Source organism: Cottoperca gobio, chromosome 14, assembly GCF_900634415.1.
Source record: "Cottoperca gobio chromosome 14, fCotGob3.1, whole genome shotgun sequence".
In the NCBI taxonomy this organism is placed as follows: domain Eukaryota; kingdom Metazoa; phylum Chordata; class Actinopteri; order Perciformes; family Bovichtidae; genus Cottoperca; species Cottoperca gobio.
Genome location: NC_041368.1, coordinates 11,942,907 through 11,965,865, shown reverse-complemented (window position 1 = coordinate 11,965,865; position 22,959 = coordinate 11,942,907). Strand labels below are relative to the sequence as shown.

General features: G+C 39.8%; 1 protein-coding gene across 1 annotated transcript in view; it reads left to right on the top strand.

The window, feature by feature from the left end:
* LOC115019125 (roundabout homolog 2-like) overlaps nucleotides 1-22,959 on the top strand; it is an 87,539-nt gene that overhangs the window by 44,564 nt on the left and 20,016 nt on the right. Inside the window, 12 exon segments of the mRNA XM_029448497.1 lie at nucleotides 3,165-3,322; nucleotides 3,469-3,589; nucleotides 3,745-3,883; nucleotides 7,192-7,328; nucleotides 9,769-9,893; nucleotides 11,229-11,400; nucleotides 14,273-14,478; nucleotides 16,237-16,318; nucleotides 16,447-16,612; nucleotides 17,402-17,568; nucleotides 17,657-17,778; nucleotides 19,377-19,608. Of these exon segments, the coding sequence (XP_029304357.1) occupies nucleotides 3,165-3,322; nucleotides 3,469-3,589; nucleotides 3,745-3,883; nucleotides 7,192-7,328; nucleotides 9,769-9,893; nucleotides 11,229-11,400; nucleotides 14,273-14,478; nucleotides 16,237-16,318; nucleotides 16,447-16,612; nucleotides 17,402-17,568; nucleotides 17,657-17,778; nucleotides 19,377-19,608 (1,827 nt within the window).

The following is a 22,959-nucleotide window of genomic DNA, read 5'->3' as shown; positions in this document are numbered from 1 at the left end:
TGAGACCTTGAACACTAATACATGTAACAGACAATATATTTGAATATTTCGTTAGCATAGGGGTAGAGCTGGTCAATATATCTATAATATATCGATATCGTGATGTGAGAGTAGAGATCGTCTTAGATTTTGATCTTAGATCTTAATATTTCCTAAATGTATTTTCCTGGTTTAAAAGGCTGCATTACACTAAAGTGATGTCTTTCTTCTGAGATATTTGATCAAATAAATTGAGATCTTTTTATTTTTATTTTGCTCCATATCGCCCAGCCCTCCAAAGGTTTTTAGATGTGTGTCACAGTTACTGTACATACACTCTATTGTTCAGTTAAACAATGTTCACTCTCTGCCTTACTTTCATGTAATTGGCTTTTTCACTTGAATTATCCAGTTTTTCCTGCGAGTGTCTCGGTTTCACAATCTCCTGAGACAAGCTTTGCTGTTACTGAAGCATCTTTAATGTGACAACACAGGAACAGGATGGTAGCTGTGTGACTGGATGAGTGTTTTCTGTATGGAATGGGTCACTAAGCGTACCGTACCATGTGACAGCCAGCCAGGCATATGTCTGTGCCAAAGTAGCAACTGCAACTGAGACTCATTTACTCCCGCACAGACTGGATGTGATTGACAGCTGGGCCGAAGGGCCTTTGGCTCCTTCCTGATTTCCTTTTTCACTAGAGGTGTCCTCTGGGACTTGGAATTCATGCTACAGTATATCAGCTTATGGCTGTAATGAGGATGAAAAGCAAACTGAACACCGAGCCGGTGTTTTCGTTCTATGCTGCTGAGTTTTGCAAACTATCAATTAGTTTTAGTTACGCACCATACATTTGCTATTTTTTACTAGCAGGTGTACCTAAATGGGATAATTGAAAAGAGAAAGTTGTTGAAATTGTTATCTAAATCCAGCAAGTGTCACTATTTTTTTCCGTTGTTCATTGTATCTGAAATCTGAAATGACACTTAGCAGCCATAATTTATTCACAATAAGATCTTCTTTGAAAACATTTTTTTTTTTCATATAATATCCCTCAACACTTTATTATGCAAAATTGGCCGACAGTAAGGCTTTTCACAAAAACAACATGTCATGAGGTATTAATGCAAAGCGGGCACAACTCATTGCAGGATCCAAATCGCAATCTCTATTTTTAACCATAATTCTTGTGATGGCTTACAGTACAGTAATTCCTGTTAAAGCAGTAGCTTTTGATTTGATATGTGGGATAACAGTTGTGACAGAATTAGGAAGAGAAGCTTTGACCTTTTAACTTAGCAGCAGCTAGCTCATACCTCAAAATGCAAGAGTATGTCTTTTACAGGCATTGCTTGACGATTCTTGATGTTCTCGCTCCTTTGAGCATACAAACTCAAGTACAGACATCCCTGCCATTAATAAATAAAAACGCTTGTCCAACAGTGGAAGAATGTAGAAACAACTGCTTATAAATGGAATTCTAATGAGCTGAAGCTGTGTACGTTAAAACATTTTTTTAAATAGAGCAATTTTGGCATATTTCACCAACTGTATTTCAAGAAGCTGTCATAATACCAGGATTTTAGTCTGCCCTTCTTCCGTATTGATTCTTCTACGGAACATTGTGATGGACTTTCAGTAAATTTTTCAAAAGGAACAAAAGAATAACCCTCAACCAAGAACATCTCAGTAACATTTGCTGCTGTTGATGTGAAATTTTGAAACCATTTTACCCTTGGTCCTAAATGAGACCTTGCACCTGTTCCCTTGTTAATCCATAATGCTTCATAAAGAATTACTACAGCCAATAGCGACAAAGTACAGACCCATCTTCAAACTGCTGTTTTCATCCAAGGTTTCACAAAAAGATTGTTTTCAGTAAAACTGGTATATTTTATGAGTAGAAATAACAACTTTGAAAATTAGACATTTTAGAGCCCACAGTGCAGCTTTTGATACTGTATAGTAGATTGTATTGCTTATTGTATTTATAATATTATGTTATTCCATGTTCCCAGAGGATACATTTTAATTACTTGGTGACCCTCTGACTTTCCTTACAGCACAATCATCAGGCCAATAGTTGTAAACGTTACAACCGATACTGCAATTGTACACAAGACACTACACTAATTTAACTTTAATGGACTTAGCTCATTCATACTCCCCAGAGGATGAACCTGTTCTATTATTGATTACATAAAGTTTCCTCTCGCACAAACTTCAGTTCAAATTGTCCATCATTGCTGCTATGAATGATACATCAACAAAGCCCTTGGTAAAAAACCTTCAGAATATAGAAAGGAATGACACTGGAAGGTTTTGTGTACATAAGTGCTAATGAAGTGAAGCTGTCTGGCTCAGAGTGTGAGAAAACGGCTTTTAAACGATATACTGTATATTGTAAAACTCCATACATTTTGCAAGACACTACATGTGGCTATGGTAAGCCTAACGAAACTTCTGCCAGTTAATTCCATACATTAAGACAATCATTGGTTTGTATTACAAGTTGTCTTAAATTATATATATATATATATGTGGCATTATCTTATGCTAACTTTTGGTGAATTTAGGAGAAATTTACAGACGCAAATAGACAGTTAGTAAAATAAACAAGATGTTTTCTTTTCACTTGTCTGGAAGAAGATATTATGGAAGCAAAATAACCAAAAACTCTCAAAATTGAGCAGTGCATGAAAAAACAATGTCTTTTTCCTGTAGTGTTTCACGTTAATGTGTGTTATTATGAACTTAAGAACAGTATCAGTTGGTGACTTTCCCTATGTGGGATGAGATTTGTGTTAGGAAGCTACAACACTATACGGCTGTAGAATTAATGTAATGCATGATCTATCTTATTGTTCTAGACATCACTTTTGGAGTTTCCTTTTATGTTTCTTTCTCCTCTGATAGATTTTCTTTTCCCAATATATATTGTACTGTTAATCTTACCTGGCTTTATACGCTCTTACATTTATTTACTGAGATCAAAGAAGAGCCTAGGCCCTCAGGGGGGACGGCTGTATTATTAAAGACAGAGAGATTTCTGGACTGGTGGTGGAGTTCAGTAAACCCAAGAGAGCTCAGACTCGGAGCGATTTTCTAGTTCACTAATGAACTGAATGAGCCGCTGCTACAGTTGGATTAATAACCACCCTTCTCCCTTGATTTCATCTTGTAGTGTTACGCGACGACTTCAGGCAGAACCCACAGGATGCGGTGGTGGCGGTCGGGGAGACGGCCAGTCTTGAGTGTCAGTCTCCACGCGGGCATCCTGAACCCACCACCTTCTGGAGGAAAGATAAAGCTCGTCTTGACCTCAAAGATGACAGGATCACGGTGAGTTACTCCCCAGGGAACTCTCTTCTGCCTTTTACATGACCCTTGTTTTCTGAATCACATATTCAATGATTTACTTGTTTCACTACTACAATGGAAAGCATATTGAACTGGTTCATTGTAAGTACATGAATTGTTTTTGTCAGGTTCGTGGAGGAAAGCTAACCATCTCAAATACCAAGAAGACTGATGTGGGGATATATGTGTGCGTGGCGGCCAACTTGGTTGGAGAGAGGGAGAGTGAAAAAGCTCAGCTCTCTGTGTTTGGTAAGAAGTCTGACAAACTCTCTTTGCCTGGCTCAAAAATGAATAAAGCATGACTTTATTTTCTCAGGTATTTACTGCACACTGGCACATACAGTATTAACCACTCTGTCAAAAGTATATTTAGCATTTGTTCTATGTGTGCTGTCCACATCCAGAAAGACCAGTGTTTGTGCAACGGCCTGTGAACCAGGTGGTCTTAGTTGATGAGGCTGTGGAGTTCAGGTGTCAGGTTCATGGTGACCCACCTCCTACACTGCGCTGGAAAAAGGAGGACGTGGACATACCCCGGGGCAGGTGAGGGATGCGTGTTGTGCATATGTCTCTGGATAAGTGTTTGTTTGTGTATATTTATGCAATAAAAGTCAAAATGGATAAATGCTGACGCAAAGCTATTGAGTTTCACTAGAAACAAATATATTTCATCAGTGTAGCAAAAATCAGCATTTGCTGTTTAAACTACTATGCTAAAAATAGAGATGAAACAGTATGAACATTTCATACCTCGATTATAGAGACCAAAATGATCATAGTTACCCGTACTGTATAATCTCAAAATCGTAAAATTAAAATGTGCTGAAAATGTTAGCTACACACAGTTAGCGGCTTTATTACATATTTTACACTAAATCGGACCATAATTTACGAAATGAACATCATGCTGTATTGAAGAAGACTTGAAACTAGCAATTGCGACCAAAAACTTGTGGGGAAATGTTCACGGAGGTAAGAAATCAAGTGAGAAGTCGGGTCATTTTTTCATAGACTTCTATACAATCAGACTTATTTTTGCAACCTTTGGAGTTGCTCCTGCTGATTAATAGAGAGAATGCAAGTTTAAGTCACTTCCACATTGGCCTTATTTTTCACACCCAGATGTTGCCGCTTTGGTACCAATGTACTATGTGTTTGTGTGTACATTAGACAATAAAATATAAAGAGAGATTGATAAGATAAGATAAGAGCATATGTACAATAAAAAGCAATCCAATATAGTCGCCCTACAAGGAATAGCACTTAGATAAAGTTTATAATGTCCTGTCAGTGTTCATTCATTTCTGTGGTCCTTTCTTTGAGAGGATGTTGTATTAGATTGCATCGTATTTGAAGGTGTGTGGTTTTGTTCACCCTCGTGTACACACATAATAAGCACATGTTAATTGTCTTGCAATCCCATTAGAGCACTTATTTTTTAAGTCATTATTAGCCTGTCATGTGGGCCTTAATTTGTACTGCTCAGCGCTTTATACTTTTAATTACAGTATGTCTCCTTATGCAATCTGGACATCCATCAATGCCTTTTAATTTCTTTGCTAGGTTTGAGTATAAGTTTAAGACCTTTTTTCTGTCTTTTAATAATATAAAACTATTAACAATAGATTTAAAACATTGCCATTATTTTACACTGCAAAAAGGATGACAAAATGTGATTTAAGGTGGATTTTAAAAGATTTTTAAGACTACATTAAGTAATATATCCAATTTATTTAAAAAATAACAATTTGTAACAAACAATTTAATTTAATTAAACACAAGCAGGCAATCTGTTACACTCTTTCTGCACGTGTTGACTATTTCCATGTCAATTTCAGACACATCATGGAAAATTACAAAAACTAAATAATGCAATTCTCTTTCTAGCTTTTGCAAATTCCTTAAGGACTGGCACATGTGAATCCTATAACGTTAGAAAGAACCAGGGTAAACCTGGATAAACCTTGTCTAACTGTGAGAAACCTGATTAAGATGCATAACTTAATTTCATATTAAATTAGACTGGAAGTACTGGGTACTATGTAGTACATTTCCATATGGTCTTATAAACTGCTTCAGTGGTTTAGTCATCGCACTGAACTGTTCTGCTTTTTGATTGATGGAAATGTGTGTATATAATTAACTATGTAATTATGTATATATAATTAACCAATATGTTCTTGGATATGTAATCAATTACTACTGGAATCGTTATTAAGCAAATCAAGCATCACGTAAATCAAATACAAGAGTATCAGCAAACAGATCAAATAGAGTTAACGTGAAGCCTGTGATGCTCAAAACCTTATGATTCAAATTGATTATTTATTTTAAAGGATTACAATTTTTTTTAATTCCCTACAAAAAGAGAAACGTTTACTTCTGCTACAAGTTTAACACCTTTTACAAAGCATCACATGCTATAGGAAAACTGAATGGTATCCTCCCTAGTGTAACGGTTATTTTCATTATCGATTCAACGGCGACCGATTAAACCGAAAGTATTTTCCCAATAAATCCATAATTCTTTGATCTATAAAATGACAGAAAATAGTGTCCGGAACCCAAACATATTTCTTTATTGTAAACATATAATTTAATATGATATGAAACAGAGAAAAGCAGGAAATCTTCACTGAAAACAGCATAAAATCCCTTTTTCAATCAACCGGTTATCAAAAATAGTTGCCTTTTTTTAGTTCTGTCCATCGACTAATCGATTGATTGACTAATCTTTGCAACTCTACTCTGGCGTGTCAGAATATACTGTGAGGTTGACCTTAGTAATTGTCCATCGCTCTGTCTGGCAGTCTGTCTGCCCACCTGTGTAGTGCCCTCTACCTCAGTACCTCTTGACTCCAGAAACATGTCCTACTTTCAGACGTGCCTTGCTTCACATCCCTCCTTCCACTTCTTTCATTCTTTTTCGTAAACCCGTCGGCCTCCTGGGACGGCTGAATCTGGGTCAGAGATGTGCAGTGAACGGAGTCCTCAGCAGACTCTGGACAGACCCCGCAAACCCCCATTGATATTCTGCCCACACCCTTTGGAACATCTATTTCAAATGTGACTTTTTCTCACCCCTTGTGCCATTTCTCTGCCTGACTTGCCTCCTATCTCTGAATCAGTATGGCTGGCTAGACAATTTCACAGGATCTCTCACGCCAAAAGGGACCCCAGAGAGGGAGAGCCTGACTCCTTGCTCTTCTCCTCTCTCTGTCTGTAGCCCCTCTAAGGCGCTTATCTAAACTCTGGTAGCTGAGATGTTTCTCTCACTTTGAGTGCGCCACTGCTGCCTTGCAGTATGCTGCACTGGCGGATGCACACTGATGCATGGAACATATCTATGAATTAGTCATTTCTTACTGCTCGGCTCATTCATCAAATTCAGTCAGACTGTGCCACTCCCTTACTCTCAGACTGTTTGTCTATCCTCTGTCTTCCTATCTCTCACACAGATACACTCACACACACACTATAGCATACTGCACAGCCCACCCCTCAGTGGGTGGCTTGTCTTTATAAATATTGAAATAGTGGAACAGTCAGGGTTCCAGCTGAAAGCACCTTTCATTTTGCCTTTCCCTCATCTCAGCATAATTGCTCAAGTGTATGCAGCAGGGAGCCTTAATTGTCTTCAAAAGTCTGTCTTTAGTCTATCAAAAAGATGACACAACCTCCATAAAAGCTTCCAATCTAAAACATCACACAGGTTTACGCAACCATTTGCGGCGTTGGTTGTTTGTGTTTACTTTACTGAAATGAACATTTTGATATCCATAATTGTCACTGATCTTCCCGTGTCATGAAATCAATCCGAGATGGCACTTGACACTTGTCGCTGTCTCCAGGTACGACATCAGATACGAAAAAGAGGACTACCTGCTGAGGATAAAGAAAGCATCAGTCAGTGATCAGGGAACCTTCAGCTGCCTTGCAGAGAACCGTGTGGGTAAACTGGAGGCCTCTGCCTACCTGACTATCAGAGGTGGGTAACTGCATGTGGACTCACTCGAAGCAAAGCTCATAACCCATCCCTGATATTTTTTTGTGTCTCCCAAAGCAGGCCACAGAAACAATCAGTCATGTATTGCCCACTTTACGAGCGTTATTGCCCCCCTGCTGAAAGTCTGGGCCTGGCCTCAGCTTTTCTTTCATATAGCGGGGCTGATGTAGTTGATTGTTCCAGATCTCCAGCCAGGCTCCAGATATGAACAATCTAACCAGCTTTAAGTGAACTGTTACGATTTCTCCTGGGGGGCTCGTTCTCGATCGAGCCCACTCCTTCCATATTTACACCATGTCAATGCGGGGAAGCTATTTTATAATAAAGGTTGATATTGTAACAATAAAAAAATAAGGCGGCAAATCATTCCCCTGTTGCTTTCTGCTCTTTGCATTTGCATTCTAACTGAAGAGCGTGAAAACAATTGTTCATACAATTTATGATATGTAACACTTTACTTGAAACCAACTCCTAAAATATTCTTTACACCTGGATTACATCATACATCATCATACACTGTACATTACAGATCTCATAACGTTAACATTTCATTCCTTCTTTAACACTTTATACTTTATGTATTGAATTCTCATTACTGTTCCTATAACTCATGCATGAATTGTTTTAAATCATGAAAAGATGTCCTGACCCAATATTAAGATTGGTGTTTGAGTATGAACTATCATAAGGTGCAAAAATCAGAACCCAACCTACATGAACATGCATAGTTTCTGTTCAAGCCCGACCTCGAGCCCGAACCACGGGAGCAATTTGGGCCCGAGCACAAATAAAAACCTGAATGTTTTTTTTATTATTCATTACACACCAAAGTCAGCTAAAGTCTTTTCAGCGCGGATCTCCGACATGCGCCTTCTCCTACCGAATGTTCAGCACAGCCCAGACACTGTCATAAGCTATTACCATACACATATATTACACAATTAGAGATTACATAAAATGTCTCCTCATTAATGAGTTCTAGGCAACTGCTGTCAGTGACATGATTTTTGTACAGCAGCGAATAATCAAAGAGACAATAGTCACATGTCACATTGAAATTATGCATAACAGTAGGTTATTGATTATAGCAGGAAGCATTTCTGCACACCTGAAAAAAAAGGTCTAGAAACAATGCTCTGGTTGGACTCAAACAAGACATATTTTTTAGCAATATATCCAAGCCAGATTTGTGCTTGTGTTTGCATTAAATAATACGATTTGTACAGTGAGTTAACACAGATTACTCATACAAAAGCTGCATAGTGATTTAACACAGATCACTAATACAAAAGCTGCACAAAGGCAGTAAACATAGCACTGGACATTTTCAGAGAGACATAAGGATTTTTTACAAGGAAATTATCAATGATAAAGGGAACAAAATATTCCATACCCGAATGTCTCACTGTAGACATGTGTCGTTACATTTGCACAAGCACGTGAAACTGTTTTTGATTATTTTCACTGATTAAAGTTCTTCTTGGTCTGATGTTGAGAGGAGATAGGTGCAACAATCAGTCTGCCACATTTTAATGATTTGAATTTTGTAATAATTATAATTTGCTATTTAATTAAAGTCTCCCCTTGTCAAAGCTCTGTTTCATTTACATGAGATCTGTTAACTGTGTGAATGTGCTATTCTTGCAACATAAGTGTTCCAGCTAAATTGTTCAGCTAGTGGTTTTTCGCAATGGTTACCCTTCCCCTTAATGTTGCCAAGGTGCCATTTCCCTTGAGGCCCATGCCATCACCTGCTTTTGGTGACTGAGCTACATCTCCCCCCTCCCCCCTTCATCCTTCATGGATGGAAACCCAACTCCACCTCATTCATTTCTGATTTTCATTCTTTTTTTTCTGTCCCTCTATTCTACTCCTCTGCTTTCTTTCTCTCTGTGTTAATCTCACCCACACCATTGTTGTGTCATCAGCTCGCCCCGTTGGTAAGTAGGAGCTGATCCCATTGTGCATGCGTTGCTCTCTTTCTGTTTTTGATCACACACGCGTATGCATGGACTGTTGTGGCATTCCACAAACACTTTCATCAAACTAATATTGGACATGCATATCTACATTGTTACTATCAACCCGTGACTTCCCCTGGCAGTTTGGATTCACCACCTCACTTCTTTTCAAGGGGTCCAGATACAGTATGATTGATATGCCCAAATTAAAAAGACGTCAAGGCACCGTGCTAATTAGTTGATATCATTCATTCTGATGTTCTGGCAGCCGGATGAATGGCTTGTGTGATTGGCATAGTCAAGAAATAGTTCTTGGAAAAATAACAAATGCATGAACCCTTTAGCTTGCAGCTGGACTTTCAGTCAAAGCACTTTTCTTTAGTCTTTCTGTAATACGCATTTTGGAAGTCTGTGCAAATGTGTTTCTATTGTGTTATCATTTATTCTACCTTTAACCTCAGAGGCGCCCCAGTTTGTGGTGCGACCCCGTGACCAGATTGTGGCGCAGGGACGAACAGCTAACTTTCCTTGCGAGACCAGAGGCAAACCTCAGCCCACTGTCTTCTGGCAGCGAGAGGGTAGCCAGGTGAGGATACTGATTTTGAAAAATATTTACTCATATTGTATGTGTGCTCAATGGGGATTTCTCTTTTAGGCCCACCTTACTATTCAGACACAAGTTCTGCAGCATCCAGATATCGTAAAATATAAAAGATATGGCCAAGAATCTAACTAAAAGGATCATACCAGGGGACAGTGCAATGTGGTTCTGTTCCGCATACAGATAATGAAGAGGTCATTTATCACCAATCTACACCAGTCTGACCGACCAATTCACTTAGCAAGAAACAATGTCATGTGCAGCATTAGAGTCATTAGACATAATGAAAGCAGGCTAATGTCCTTTCCTGCCCATCAGCGTGTCTGCTTGGGGTGCAGAAACGGACAATGCTGATGCCTCAATTTTATGGCCATGACTGCAGGTTATTACAGCAGGATTATCACTCTGGGGGTAAACTGTGACAATGACCCAATTTTCTAGCTGAATTGTACATAATTGTAGGAATATGTAAGCAAATTGAAGACATGTCTTGCACACAGCAGTCATTCCTTTAAAGTCAATTGTGTTGGGCAAATTTAAAATACATTAAACTTTTTTTCTTCCAATTAAGATAAAAATCAACACTACATTTTGTTAAGTGATTCTTTAGAGTAGTTTAAGCCAACATTTAGTCCGTTTTAATCGTACTCTGGTGTGGACCAAAACAACGTGTCCGAGACCGTTTGCAAGAGGGGGTCTCGGACTGTTTCCAAGCAAAGGATCCAGCCCTGATCCTCCCTACACGCCCCTCAGGGATAGTTTGTTTGATAATGTTTTCGGTCCGCTTTCATTTGTGCACTGTGAAACCGAACCAGACTAAATAGCAAACTAACCAAAAGTATCAACTCTGATTCGGACTATTCGAAGGAATATAGCTGGAAAAGAAGATATAATTAGGTATAAACTGCTTAATGTGCAAAATATATAAATGTGCCTGTTTATTATATCTCCAAGGATGAACATGTAATTTAAGAAAAACATAAAACTCAAAATGGTCCCTTTGGGTAAAACACAGATTATTTAAACTACTCAAGTTGATGACAATGTGACGGATATTTTTAATAATAGTCCAAATAATATGATGCTGAAGATAATGAAGCTTTGTGAAGATGCAATATCTGCTCAAAACTGCTCAATACTGTATTTTTACAGAATGGTTTTCAAGTTCAGAAGGAAAATAGTCTTTTAAATAAGAAAAAAAAGGGAAAAAAACAACAACTTATTTTTTTCCTCCGTTCCAAGAGTTTAATGCCTTTGGGCTACCAAGCAAGTGTGCCATCCCATTTTATTTTCATTGCTTCCCACTTTCTCTCCCTGTAGGATCTTCTGTTTCCCAGCCAGCCAACACAGGGAGAAAGCCGTGTTTCTGTGTCCGTGAATGGAGAGTTGACCATTTCATCTGTGCAACGCTCTGATGCAGGGTATTATATCTGCCAGGCCCTCACTGTAGCAGGCAGCATCATGGCCAAGGCCCAGCTTGAGGTAGCAGACGGTAAGGCTGGACACACACTAAAGAAAAGTCGCTCTCCTATTTTAGTCAGTTACAGTATGTGATTTAACAGCACCAACATGCACTTAAAAGCAATTATGTTTAACATTTTAAACCTACATTATTTTGTTACGCCCTGTTAGGTTAATTACTGTATGCATCAGGAAAGTTCATGCACAGTATTAGTGAATACAGAACACTATTGTATGGCTCAATACACAGGTAATTTTATCACATATGAACCATTACTTTTCCCCGCATGGTGTCATTTGGAGGGACTTCTCATAATAGCCGGTAGGTGCTTTAGAGCAGTTTGTACTTACAACCCCTTTGATAATGTCTTCTTCATGTTTCTATAATAATTGTATTCAGAATTTAGGCTGTGAAAACATTTAATATATTTTACTTAGCTTCCTGAAGTCACGTGTAAGTTTTAGAAATGTTGTCAGGGTAGCGTACTAACAACACACATTCGGATTTGAAAGCCTCGTCAATAGTATTCTGTATTTGTATTTGATGTATTTTATTTTGATGCATGCAGTGCTTTAAACTTCTACAAAAAACACAAACATAAGCTTCATTCATCCAAGCATTGGCCAGACCTGATAAAACAGTGAATATATCAAAGGCTATTTGTCTGCCCATGCTCAGATCTGCAAAGATGCATCCATATGTTCTAAAAGCCAGTCACCCGCAATCATCTGTTACATTATCTCCTCACTTTAGTAAATCTGAATGGTCTGAAAAGACTAAAAACTGTCTAAAATAAAACTGTCCCCTTGATGGAGAGACACTTTACATACTTTTCTCGACAACGCTTTAATGTCAGCATTAAGTGCTGAGTTGCTGCCAGCTGGGAGCTGTTTATGCCCTTCTCTCCATTTGTTTCTTGGCTTTTTCTCCCACACATTATTAAATTAACATCTGTTGAAGTGTTGAAGTGTTTTTCGGAGAGGAAATAACTGCTGCTCTGTCACTCAGAGGAGATGGATCAATATCAAAATGTTTGGTGCAGAGCACGAGGGATGGGAGCGATGCAGTTGATTGATGGCTGTAAACTGAGAGGTGCCATGACACCAAGTGGAGTTTTGGAAGCTTGATGTGACATTTCTCTAATGCACACATGGCACTGCATACACTAGCTTGCAAGCTTAGGAAGGTTGTGTGTGAGGATTGAAACAGAGGCATTGTATTTAGCCATGTTTTACTGAAAGTTGTTAAGAACCTGAGCACACCTGGGCAATAGAGATGCAGCATAAGTGGTTTGACAATTTTATATGTATGTCAAGCTGGGTCATCATTAAAATCCAATGCAACTACAACAGACAACACCCTAACAGGACAACATCCAACACCGTGGTAGCGCCCTGTCAATCACAAGGTATCCACACCCTAAAGCATACCTTCATTTACAAAAAGAACATCATGATGTATTGAAGAAGACTTGAAACGATCGATGTTTACTGAGGTAATACATCTAAAGTAAGAAGTAGGGTCATTTCTTCATAGACTTCTATACAATTTGACTTGTTTTTTTAAGTCGCTGGCTATTGGAAAGAATGCAGGTTTAAAGTAGGTTGCCGCTTGCATACAACCAGTAATTAAGTCTCCAGAAAAAAAAACTTTATCCGCAAACTTGACGTGAAACAATTCAGTTTGTTTTGCAGCCGTAGCAGCCTCTGGTAGTGATAAGTGATAAACAATCTCGAAAAGCAACATTTTATTAATACCTTTTTCACTAAAGCCATTTTTTACAGGACTACAGCTAAATTATGAACAGCAATATGTTGTTGTTGGCCCTGTAATTGCTTAGGGAAAATGATAGCTTGCTATACAATGAGTGTAATGTTTTCCTCAAAAATCCTAGACAGTCTTTAGCCATTATGGAAACTCATTTTATGCTCAACTGAAGTTTCCCATGAAAGACTGATTGGGGAAGCATTTATTTCATGTTAAGAACACTCGTGAAATCCTAACAAATGCGTGTCGACAACACAATATAGATGTTGTTTATATTGCCGCATGAATGATAAAACAAACTCCATAATCACTTGAATATAACATGTATTTCGACTTACTGTACCTGCACCTACTTGTACTTGATTTCTCTGCCATTTTGCTTAAGTTGCCGTGTTCCTCATTGTGCTGAAGGAGGTGTGATGAAAGATAAGGCAGGGGGAATCTGCTGTAAACACTTGTACAAATGGAGACAGACCTGATAACAGTGAAGAGCAGCAGTGAGGAAATTGGAAGCGGGTGGTAGTTACAAGGCCGAGAGAGCTTCAACACTCCAGAAATTACTGTTGCAGAGTGCAGAGGCTGTTTTCTGGATGATATAACATGCTTTAAAAAGCTTTAAAAGAGATGTATTGTTGTTCTGCTTGACATGTTAAGAGTTTAGTTTTGTATGTGTGTGTGTTGGGGGGGGGGAGGTACAGCCATGAGTCAGAGTAGGAAGAGAGAGGACAGGAACAAATGTGTTGAGGGGTGTTATAAAGAAAGTATGGTAATTAGCACCACGGGTGAAGCATCGTTAATCCTCACCTAGTAATTAAAGCTCAAAGGTGTGATGCAGTGCCATGAGCACACTGCCATGCTGTGAAAAAGCTTCACAAAACAGTCACTTCCGCTCACAACAAATCCATCAGATTGAACCTGAACATCTTGGGCCTGCAGTCACTAATGCAATTACTGCAATCAGGAATTAACAACTTGTGATAAGGTCATATGTTTATTTTTTTCTTCCGACAAATCAGGCAAAATCTAACTATTTGGAATTGAGAGGCATTGCTTCATGCCAAGACCGTGACATCAAAATTGCAGTGCAAGAAATGTTCGAAGAAAATAACACCTGTTCCTTGATTATTATCCTTAGCCCTGAAGGACCGCCCTCCACCCATCATTCGTCAAGGCCCATCCAACCAAACGCAGGCATTGGGAGGTATTTCCCTATTTATGTGTCAGGCGTCGGGGGACCCAGAGCCCACGGTCACCTGGCGAAAGAATGGGGCCAGTCTGCTTGAAAAGGACCCGCGATTTTCCCTGCTGGAGCACGGCAGCCTTCAGATCCAGAGTACCAGGGTGGGTTATAGTGGATTACAGAAAGTGCGTACATATAGGAGTTAGCATGCAGCATTGTACATGTAGCATGATGTGCAACAATGGCCTTCTAGAATATACTCTATATACTGTATAGAATTAAAGGATTAGTTTATTGCAATTTGAACCTTATTATTGTTATTTTTTTGCTATTGCATTTGATAACACTGTAAGTAATTACTGAGAACTGGAAACACGGTAGCTTTGCTACTTTAAAGCTTAAACGTTGTAACATTTCCACATTAAAATGTCTAAAAACGACTAGACCAATGTTATACACGGTATGTTGTTGCGTTGTGTACCTTCATTATCCCCAATGGTTCCAATATTTTTCAAATCTAGAGAAAAAAGTCATTTTAACCCATTAAAAGTCCATTTAATTTGGTAACCTGTAATGGTGACATATTCCCTTTGCACATGCACCACTGTTGTGGTTGTCTGCCAGAAGCTGTTATTATTTGACTTTATCCAGTTTTATGCGACATTTTTTTTAATACAACTTTTAGATCTTGGTCATTTTTTAGGTACATATTTCAACCGGATGGAGGATTTTAGTCATCGGACATCTGGATCTCAAGTTATCTGATCTTAAGATGAGAAACACAGATTTGTACTGCTCTACTCTCCATGTCCGTTTGTTTGGTAAAAACCTCCTGAATGATGAACAATGTAAGAATCCTAACCGGGAATAGCCGACTGCAATAACAAACTGCCATGATCCCACACGACGACACCAAACTACGTTGTTCGTTATTGTTTTGATTGAGAGACCCCTAGTGGCAGGATATTGCATATTATACCTTAAAGCTTTTACCAAGATTTTTGCTGTACCTGAAATCATCCAAGCAATTGCAGTTTCACAGCCAATGGTTCTAACCATGCACAGTTACCAGGTACAGAGGAAACAATAACATAAAGGATTGTTGGTTCCTCTTTGAGAGAAAGCCCTGAAGGAAAATAGAATGTAATTCAAATGGAAGTGCAGTCAGGTTGCTTTTAAAAGATGAATAGCAAGTATCGATTTGTATAAGTTGTTAAACGCTAATATTTACTCTGAATCTCTGAGGCAGCAGTTACACTTAAGGACAGGGACAAGTGAGTGGAGTCTAAAGGGGGTAATATAATGGAGGAAGTGCAATATACAGTGTCCTGTCAAAGTGCTCTTCCTGTGTCACTCTCTCTTCTGCTCTCTTGAGAGATAACATAGTTGTGAGTGGCTCCTAAGGCATTGGCAATATAAAATAGAATGTCATATCTCTTATTCCCTGTGTCAGCACTGATGATGATAATGTTGATGGCTCTGGGAATAGGCGGTGACTATTATTGGGGAAAATCAATTAAGAAAATTAATGTAAGCTCTTACTGGGCTCTTTCTTTCATTGGCTGGCGTTAAAGTTTCCTCATCCACTCTAGCTTTACTCGAGCCAAATGCAGGCCAGTGGAGGTTAATGCATTTTTCCTTACCACTAACACTGTGAACCTCCTTCAAAAGCCCAGAGTGACGTAAGAGCGTGTAGAAACCATCAGGGATCAGACTTACAAAGACTATTGGATTCAAACTGGAAGAATCTGTATTATCTGTATAACACAGAAAGTCTTTATGGGTCAAGTTCATACAGCTTCAGCTAACTCTTTTGTTTTTAGTGTTGAATTTGGTTTCTGTTACGACTCTGAAATCAGTGTTTAAGTTGTCAAGATAGTTTGAGCCTTAATAATGACATCATAATGTGTCTTCCTCAGCTGTCTGATTTAGGGTTGTACACCTGTGTCGCCACCAGTTCCAGCGGAGAAACATCGTGGAGTGCCTACTTGGATGTCAGAGGTCTGTTTCAGTAAAAATAATGAATATGAAACATTAACATTTATGCATATGAAGGATGGCATTGCTTGAATTGCTTTGCATTTGCAGGTATTAATTTGTTCATCTCTCTACGTTTCGTCCTTTGTCAGACTCTACTGACCTCTTAGACTTCATGTCTCACAACGAGACGGCCCTCCCTGGGCCGCCCTCCAAGCCAGAGGTCACTGATGTTACCAAGAGCAGTATCTCGTTGTCATGGGAACCGGGGCCAGAGGCTGGCTCCCCAGTGTCCTCCTATGTCATCGAGGCCTTTGGGTACGTCTGTGACCTATGGCCTCCAGCTACATTTAGTGACCCCAAACTTTCATGGCTGCAATAGTTGTGGGTGTTTCTGTGAGCACTCAATCAAGCCAGGACATATTCAAGCTAGATATTCTGAGAGAGAGTGAAAAAGGTTCTTGTATATAAATTTGAATGCTAATTATTTGGCAAATAGAAGCTCACTTCAAGCAGAAAATGATTGGCACTTGAGCATTTGCTTTTTTTCTTTCCTGTTAAAAGCATTACAAAGGCGTAGCGTGTGTCATAGTTGTTACCCTAATTACACTTTTTGATGATGACAGAAAATATTTCTAAAGATTTCATAAGTGAGTTTGGCATGTCATTTCTGTGTGACATGTGATTTTTGCTTCCAGTCTCTAGGAGCACAGCCTACCAGTGTTGCCCCCAAATAAACTTTGTAGATTACTTCTATAGAAATAAAAAATATGCTTCCAAATAATCTTCGATTTAAGGCAAGAGACTAGAGGCAAAAACATGTTTTATATCATGCACTGGTCCATTTTGGGCTGTTTTGCTTATTCTTCTTCTTTCAGACTAGTGGAAAGAAAACATTATTTTACCACACCCTTTTGTTCACCAAAATGTTAGAATTAGATAATGCCTCATTTTCATAGTTAAACATAAAATGTCAGGAAACTTGTAATGCAAAAAAAAGTCATAATTTAAACAATCAACAGGGGAAGTTTCATGCTGATATATATTAGTTCAAATGTTTACACTATTAACCTGTAGTGTCTCCATTTAATCCTGCTCTATCTGCAGTCAGTCAGTGAGTAACAGCTGGCAGACAGTGGCAGATCATGTGAAGACCACCGAGTTCACAGTGAAGGACCTACGGCCCAATACTGTATACCTGTTCATCATCAGGGCAGTCAATGCTCAAGGGCTCGGGGACCCCAGCCCCATGTCTGAGCCTGTCCGGACTCAAGGTACAGAAATAAGAATGAATTGTCATGACTTCTTAGCGATAAGCACCACTATTCCACTTCACATGACATTTCTTTGTCTCCCCCCCAGACATCAGTCCCACAGCACAGGGAGTGGACCATCGTCGCGTGCAGAAGGAGTTGGGAGATGTGGTGGTCAGCATGCATAACCCTGTGGTCCTTAGTTCCACTTCAGTGCAGGTCACTTGGACTGTGAGTAAAAAATATTTTCTTCTTTAAATGAACGGTGATTTATAGTAGATTTACCGTCAGAGCAGAAAAACTAAACTTGCCTAAGCTTGTTTGGGAACTTTATACTTGGCATGTTTTGGATTAGTTGGCACACACACAGAGTAAACATTGAGGCATCGGCTACACATTCATAGTCTGAGCAGCTGGTGCTCCATCAATTTAGAATGGTTTGAGGTGATGCAGGAATCAAGACTGATGTTTCTATTCAGGACAAATGCATCACCATTAGGTGCTACATGTGTCACTTCTGGAGGCAGTTTGCAGTCAGCCCCTTATCTGGGAAATGTTATTTCTGTCTGTTGGCAAGGTGTTCCTCCTGCCTGCTGCTGTAGGTTAATGACACACCGCGGATGGGCTTACACTAGTCTGCTATTTCATGCTTGTCTGTCGGACAGCCATGTGCTGTAATGCTGCTTGCAGGCTGACAGTGACAGGATAAACCTGCGTTTGCGGTCGATCTGAATGGGTATGCGGATGTTATTCTACCAGGCTCCATTTGAGGGAAACACTCTCATTGACTACCCAATGTCAAGCAAAAGGTGTCTGTAATAAAGTGTTTTGTTTGCACTGTTGGGTTTGGTCTTAAGTATTTGTTGCCTTGTGCATGTCCTGTGGGAACAGTTGCACAAATGAGTTGGACAATCTGTTACACCTCTAAATGTCAGGTGAAAAAAGATGTCGTCTCTCTAGTTAGACATTTCCATGGCGTCTTTTATCTAAATGACTCTTCTGCTTCACCCTTGGATGTTTGTTTTCTTCCGGTTTCACCCAGCCGCGATAGAGGCCTCATTAACATGCCCATTTCCTCCTGAAAATGACCTACTCTATTCACACATGGGCTCAATCAGACGTTTCATGGACTTTGTACGACGGAGCTGGCAGGGTAAAGTCCATTGGATTCGGACATTTGCGTTCCCACATACTGTACAGCTCCTCTGGGTAATTTCTAGATACTTTCAGCGTTGCAGTGCATGTGTGAAAGTGGCTATAGAGGAACAAAAACACAAGTGTCCCTACATCTCGTGTTTATAAGGCTTTTAGATTCACAAATCATTTCCGTTAATGACTGGGGACAGAGATAGAGAGAGAGAAAGATCCATCCTAATATATTTTGACTGGTCGGATAATAAACAGCTGCTTTATATCACTTATAAAAGCCTTTTGTTGCTTCCGGCCTTGTTAACAATCCATTACAATGAGTTGTATGTGTTAAATATTTTACTCTTCCCCTGAAATGCACCAGCAAAAAAAGAAAAAGAAAGTCAGACTGTTATGATGCATTATTTTGAGTTCAAATTGTGCTGAAGGTCTGGCTCAGGGGTGCTGTTCAGCTTTGACAAATAGACTACAACTCTCTTCGTGAGGTTTCTTGCTCCTCTGCTGCTAATTAAACTGTATGATTAACTAAGCGTGCATTGTCACCGACGACGAGGGGACACAAACTGAATGCTGATCCGCAGCTCCAACAGAGTCCACACACAGATGTACGTCACCTCCCACAGCATTACAATACACCATGTGTTCATCCCACTTTCTCTCTCCTTCTTTTCTCCTCTCAGGTAGAGAATCCATCCCAGTTCATTCAAGGCTACCGCGTTCTGTACCGGCAGACGTCAGGGCTGCCCTCCCCCGGGCCATGGCAGATACAGGACTTGAAGGTCGCCTCGGAGAGGGACATAACTCTCTCCGCTCTGAAGAAAGGCATCGTCTATGAAATTAAAGTGCGGCCATACTTCAATGAGTTCCAGGGTGCAGACAGTGAATCCATGACAGCACGTACCATGGAAGAAGGTAAGCGACAAATGAATTCACATTTTTGACAAAAGAATCAATTTCTCTGCCGAATTTATGCTGCAAGAAATGTAAGATTTAGTTACTTGTGCTTGAGCGGATGCTCTTGTGTAAATTGTTCTGCCTACTTTTATATTTAGTTGCCGCTAGTAATAGCTTCATGGCTAGATAGTAATGGATAATGGCATTTCAAGTAGACCCACCCACACATGCATGCTGCTGCAGTGCCATGTCCCCTGTGTGTGTGAAAACAGGTCTTGCAGACAGCACAGCAGTAGGTCTGTGACAAGCCTGGGCCTCTGTGGGTTGGTGGGCATAGGAGGGAGGGCACAAACTGTCTCCTTTGACATAAGCTCAACTCTCTCTCTGCTCCTCTGTGGACCCCTGCTGCCATGTCTCCGTCACACACCAACCAGAACTGCCTGATATGCCCCCCCCCCCCCCTTTACCAACACACACATCATTTTTGGTGTACTTCTATCATGCAAGTGGAATGATCAGCTACTTATTCTTCTTAGTTTAACTGTTTGTGCCAAGAAATGCTTTATTTTTATAAATGATACAGTTTGCATCAAATAATTGCATTCTTCTATGAATAAACTTCCATGAAAGAAAGACGCTGCTTATAACTCCAAAACCTGCCTGAGAATCATCACATTTTTTAAGTGTAATTCAGTATCAAAGTAATGCAATGATAGTTTTCCGTCTGTCCATGGGTACATTGGAAGCAGGAACTGCTAATCGCTTATTTGGCATGCCTTTAATGGTGCCAGTTTACCAACATCAAGAAAAATGTGGTCTCAAATATGCTAAAAAGCCAGTAAATACAAAGTCAAAAAAGGTCTTAAATGTGCTATGGATGACATCATAACAACTCTCATGGCAACCGAACCATCACTATAACAACTGAGCTCCATTTGACAAGGTTGAAAGCTCAGGAAAGAGAGATAAAGAGATTGAGATGAGATGAGATAGTTTTCTTAAACTACCATTTCCAAGGTCAAGAGGAAACTTGCAGACTCACTTTTCAAATGTTGTGTTGTGCCTGCTGGCTGGGCAGAGGGATCTCTTCATGTAGTTTATTGCATTTATGTGTTGCACCAGCTGGACTGTGTGGAACGTGGCTTGTACTGAACTCAGAGTGAGTCATGATGAGGCCATTAATGCATCTTCCTCACAGTAGGATGATAAGGATGGCCATGAACTGGGGATATAAAGAGAAATTCACCCAACTGTAGCCCAACTAAAATGGCCACAAAGGATCACTAGAGTTGTGCACTGGGGTGCATGCACTCGTTACTTGGTATCCTGGAAACAAGGTGTCGTGGAACAGGAAAAATTGGCTTGATCTACTGATACTCGTGAGCCTTGAAATTTGCTGCTCTGCAGAATTAAGAGAAAACACTCTATCCATCAAAAAGCACATTGGGAATGTGCCACTGCCTTTGTGAAACCCAAGCAAAGGGTATATTAGGGGTCTCTGAGGTCAAACAGCTTGTGTCTCCCACTGCATACAAGAGGAGAATTGTGCATCAAGATTAATGATCCTCACATCCCTTCGATGAGTTGTTGTTGTGAGTAATGTGGCCAGAGGCAGTGGACTCTGTGATGTCACCATCAACACTGTCATCCATAGGATCTCTGGGCTTCCCAACAAAGAAAATGCTATGGTGTGCCAAAGTCCCAGGCAGATATAGCTGTTAAGATGAAGATGCTCTGGTTCTCAAATGGCCCCTTCAGGCTGGCTCCAAAAGCAAGTCAATCCCCATAGCCCCTTATGTTAAAATACCCAACTTTACAGCTGAAATAAACATGTTTACAGCCTGGTACAAAAAAAAGGTTTTGGTCTTTGTATAGCTACTTTCCCCGCTCATGACAGCTGTAAGGGGACGTCATTTTTATATAACTCACCCATCACATTATATTAAGACTGAAAGTTATGCATAATTAAGTGCATGTCCACTTTGAATGACAGGTGGGTGCCGTCACAGATTGCTAGTCCGGCCCGCCTCAGCTCCACCGACAATCTACTTATTTGCCCAATTTTGGGTTAGCTGGGAGTTAAGCGGAATCGCCATCGGCACTGCCAAGATGGTGAAGGTCACCGCCACCCACATCAAGCTTCACAACGGCCCTTCAGAAACCTATGGGTGACATAGTTACGGATACTATTTCCATATTTTATACAGTCTATGGCAGCGGTCACCAACCTTTGTGATACTGAGAGCTACTTCAAGGGTATTGAATAATACGAAGGGCTACTTGTTTGATACAAACTTCCTGAACAACATAGTTGCACCTTTAATGATAATATTATCATTAATAATAATAATCATAATAAATATTAATATATGTGAAGAGACTGTCTGGTTATATTTTATTACAAAGTATCACTTCTGTAAAAAAATTAAGAAATCATTAACTGTCACATATTCAAATCATATCCTGTTTGTACAAACCACTAACTTTGTAACATCAGAGAGAGTGGAGATGACTTCAGAACCTTTCTTCTCATCTTTGAACAGTGTTTTCAATAACATCATTGCACCTTTCAAGACCTCTCCGTCCGAAAAGGCTTTCTTGTTCTCTATTAACATAAATTGTGCAGCTCTAAATGAAGCTTCCGATGCTTTTTGTGACTTGTTCACCGACCTTGTGAAAAGAGATGCTGCTGCCCAAAGCTGCCTTTAACTCTCGGCTTGTTCTGCCCGCAGTGCTGCAGGTGGGTAGTTAGTTAGTTAGCATGGTAGCTTCTGTGACACGTACAGAAGTGTCTCTCCACATTGTGCCGCTTTGCCGTCGCCCCGCAAATGAGACGTACACACTTTTCTTTCACTGTTGCAAAAAATAATTCTTCCTCCCAATCATTGTGAAAATAGTTTGTTTTCTTCTGCCATGTTTAGCGTAAAAAACACACCTAGCGCCCCATCGTAGCTGCTCCCACTAGCTTGTCTCAGCGAAAAGGGAAATGGAGATTTAGCTTACAGGGTCAGAGTTCATATATACATCAAACGTTTTTGATTTTAAGTTCTATATTCAATATTGTCATTTTAAATGTTAAATTACACTTAATAATTCAAGTGTTATTGATTTTTTTTAAAACAGCAAAACAATTAAATAGACCAAGTGCCCGCGGCGCACCGCGTTGGCTACCCCTGGTCTATGGGATGCACTGATATTATGAGAACTTGGCATGAGGGTCAGTGACGAGAAAAGACAAGGCCATCCTGTGTAGAATAGAACTCCCCGATCCAACGAGAGGTATATTTTACATTACACGTGTGTTATATGGAGACAGGTATGTTGACATAGAAATGTTTGCTAATTCATGAATTAATTACCTTAATTGAT